We start from the raw sequence: 3,174 nt of genomic DNA, 5'->3' as shown, positions 1-3,174 counted from the left end.
ACTCCGGGCACGAGGTCTTCCTCCCCGTCCGCCAACAACTTCCGCCCTCTCGGCCAATCACAACGTCCCGCCTTCCCCACGTGACTCTCGGTACTCGAACCCGGAAGTGCCGCCTTTACGGACCCTACCGGAGCCCGGGACGCTCCCGCGGCTCCGGCAGCATTTGCGACACCCCTGGCGACATTTTGGGGGCGCTCCGAGCAGTCACGAGCCCTCTGAGCCCCCCGTTGCCATGGTAACAACCGGAACGCCGCCGCCGCCATCTTTTCACTCTTGCCACCGCCGCCATCTTAACTCCTGGCACAACTTCCGCTCTGTCAGCCAATCACAAGCTTCCGTTTCCCCCACGTGACCCCCGGTACGGTCGAACCCGGAAGCGCCGCCGCCGCCATGGACCCCGCCGCTCCCCGTGAGTCCCGGGCGGCGCCGTGGGGGAAATTCGGGTTTAAAACCTCCTGAAATTCACCTTTCCCTTCTTTTTTAGCCCCGAAACGCCGCGGGCCCGCTCGCTTGGCCGATCCGCGGCCTCTGTTCGAGGACACGAGCGCTACCGGGGCCTCACCGGGCCGCGGGTTCGGGGCTCCGCCGCCGCCTTCGGCCTCGTCGGCCTCGGCATCGGCCTCGGCCTCGGGCGCGTTCGGGCCGCCCGGGGCGTTCCTGGCCGAGCCCGTGAGCTCGCTGGCCGCGGCCTACGGGAGCAGCCTGGCCTCGCATGTGGAGGGGAACGTGAGGAACGGGAATAACGGGGGATAACGGGGGGAATAACGGGGAATAACGGGGGGAAAAATGGGAAATAACGGGGGGAATAACGGGGGGAATAACGGGGAATAACGGGGGGATAACGGGGGAATAACGGGGGGGAATAACGGGGGGAAAAAATGGGAAATAACGGGGGAAAATGGGGGAAAAAATGGGGGGGAAAAAAGGGAAAATAATGAGGAAAAAATGGGGAAAATAATGGGGGAAAATGGGGAAAAATGGGAGGAATAACGGGGAATAACGGGGAAAAAAATGGGAAATAACGGGGGGAAAATGGGGGGAAAATGGGGGGGAAAGGGGGAGAAAAAAGGGAAAAGAATGAGGAAAAAATGGGGAAAATAATGGGGGAAAATGGGGAAAAAATGGGAGGAATAACGGGGAATAACGGGGGAAAAATGGGAAATAACGGGGGGAAAATGAGGGGGAAAGGGGGGGAAAAAAGGGAAAATAATGAGGAAAAAATGGGGAAAATAATGGGGGAAATGGGGAAAATAATGGGAGGAAAAACCCGGGAGAAAATGGGGAAAAAAAGGGAAAAGATGGGAAAAAACCCGGGGAAAAACGGGGGGAGAAAAGGGAAAAGAACGAGGAAAAAATGGGAGAAAAAACAGCTGGAAAATGGTGGGAAAAAAGGGAAAAGAATGAGGGAAAAATGGGGAAAATAATGGGGGAAAATGGGGGAAAAACAGCGGAAAATTGGGAGAAAAAACAGTGGAAAAATGGGAAAAAAAAAGGAAAAAATGGGGAAAAACTTGGGGAGAAATGGGGGGAAAAAAGGGAAAAAAAGAGGGAAAAAATGGGGAAAATAATGGGGGAAAATGGGGAAAAATCGGGGGGAATAAAGGGAAAAGAATGAGGGAAAAATGGGGAAAAATGGGAGAAAAAACAGCGTGAAAATGGGGAAAAAACAGAGGAAAAAATGGGGAAAAATCCCGGGGAAAACGGGGGGAAAATGGGGGAAAAAAGGGAAAATAATGAGGGAAAAATGAGGGAAAAATGGGGGAAAATGGGAGAAAAAACAGTGGGAAAATGGGGGGAAAAATGGGAAAAGAATGAGGGAAATTAGGGAAAAATGGGAGAAAAAACAGAGGGGAAAATGGGAAAAAAACGGGGGGGAAAAAGGGAAAAGAATGAGGAAAAATGGGGAAAAATGGGGAAAAAATGGTGTAAAACTTGGAAAAAATGGGAAAAGGGGGAAAATGGGAAAAACCAGGAAAATTTGGTTTAAAAAAACCGAAAAAAATGGGGAAAAAACCCAAAAAAAGGGGAAAAAACCCGAAAAAAATGGGGAAAATGGGGGAAAACCCCCCCAAAATGGTGTGAACTGGTTTGAACTGGTTTGAACTGGTTTGAACTGGGAGTTTTTGCCCCAGCTGGGCCGCTGGGTGCCCGTGAGCCGCCTCAAGTATTACTTTGCCGTGGACACCGTGTACGTGGGCAGGAAACTGCGGCTGCTCGTCTTCCCCTTCGGCCACCAGGTGATACTGGGAGCACTGGGAGGCACTGGGAGGGACTGGGAGGGACTGGGAGGGGGTTTGGGGGCACTGGGAGGGGGTTTGGGGGCACTGGGAGGGGATTTGGGGGCACTGGGGGGGACTGGGAAGGGGTTTGGGGGCACTGGGAAGGACTGGGAGGCACTGGGAGGGACTGGGAAGGGGTTTGGGGGCACTGGGAGGGAACTGGGAAGGGACTGGGAGGGACTGGGAAGGACTGGGAGGGACTGGGAGGGACTGGGAGGGACTGGGAAGGGGTTTGGGGGGACTGGGAGGGACTGGGAGGGACTGGGAGAGGGTTTGGGGGGACTGGGGGGGACTGGGAAGGGACTGGGAGGGGGTTTGGGGGCACTGGGAGGGACTGGGAGGGACTGGGAGGGGATTTGGGGGGACTGGGAGAAGGTTTGGGAACACTGGGAGGAACTGGGAGGGACTGGGAGAGGATTTGGGGTTACTGGGATGCACTGGGAGGGAACTGGGAAGGGATTTGGGGGGGACTGGGGGGGACTGGGAGGGACTGGGAGGGGGTTTGGGGGCACTGGGAGAGACTGGGAGGGGATTTGGGGAGACTGGGAGGGGATTTGGGGGCACTGGGAGGGACTGGGGGGGACTGGGAGGGAACTGGGAGGGGGTTTGGGGGGACTGGGAGGGACTGGGGGGGACTGGGAGGGACTGGGAGGGGGTTTGGGAGGGACTGGGAGGGGATTTGGGGGGACTGGGAATGGACTGGGAGGGACTGGGAGGGACTGGGAAGGACTGGGAGGGGGTTTGGGGACACTGGGAGGGACTGGGAGGAACTGGGGGAGACTGGGAATGGACTGGGAGGGGGTTTGGGGGCACTGGGAGGGAACTGGGAAGGGACTGGGAGGGACTGGGAGGGACTGGGAAGGGACTGGGAGGGGGTTTGGGGGGACTGGGAGGG

The 3,174-nt window shown here is 56.6% G+C and overlaps 1 protein-coding gene across 1 annotated transcript in view; it reads left to right on the top strand.

Moving 5' to 3' along the window:
• Window positions 1–353: 353 nt before the first annotated feature.
• The window catches only part of YIF1B (Yip1 interacting factor homolog B, membrane trafficking protein), a gene marked incomplete at its 3' end in the record, with an annotated part of 4,016 nt that continues 1,195 nt past the window's right edge, over window positions 354–3,174 (top strand). The window contains exons 1-3 of the mRNA XM_084224403.1: window positions 354–409; window positions 485–726; window positions 2,133–2,237. Of these exons, the coding sequence (XP_084080529.1) occupies window positions 391–409; window positions 485–726; window positions 2,133–2,237 (366 nt within the window). The 5' untranslated portion in view covers window positions 354–390. The remainder of the gene's footprint in view (window positions 410–484; window positions 727–2,132; window positions 2,238–3,174) is intronic.

This window comes from Fringilla coelebs, assembly GCF_963513975.1.
Source record: "Fringilla coelebs genome assembly, chromosome: 37".
In the NCBI taxonomy this organism is placed as follows: Eukaryota; Metazoa; Chordata; class Aves; order Passeriformes; family Fringillidae; genus Fringilla; species Fringilla coelebs.
This window is presented reverse-complemented; position numbering and strand designations above follow the sequence as displayed.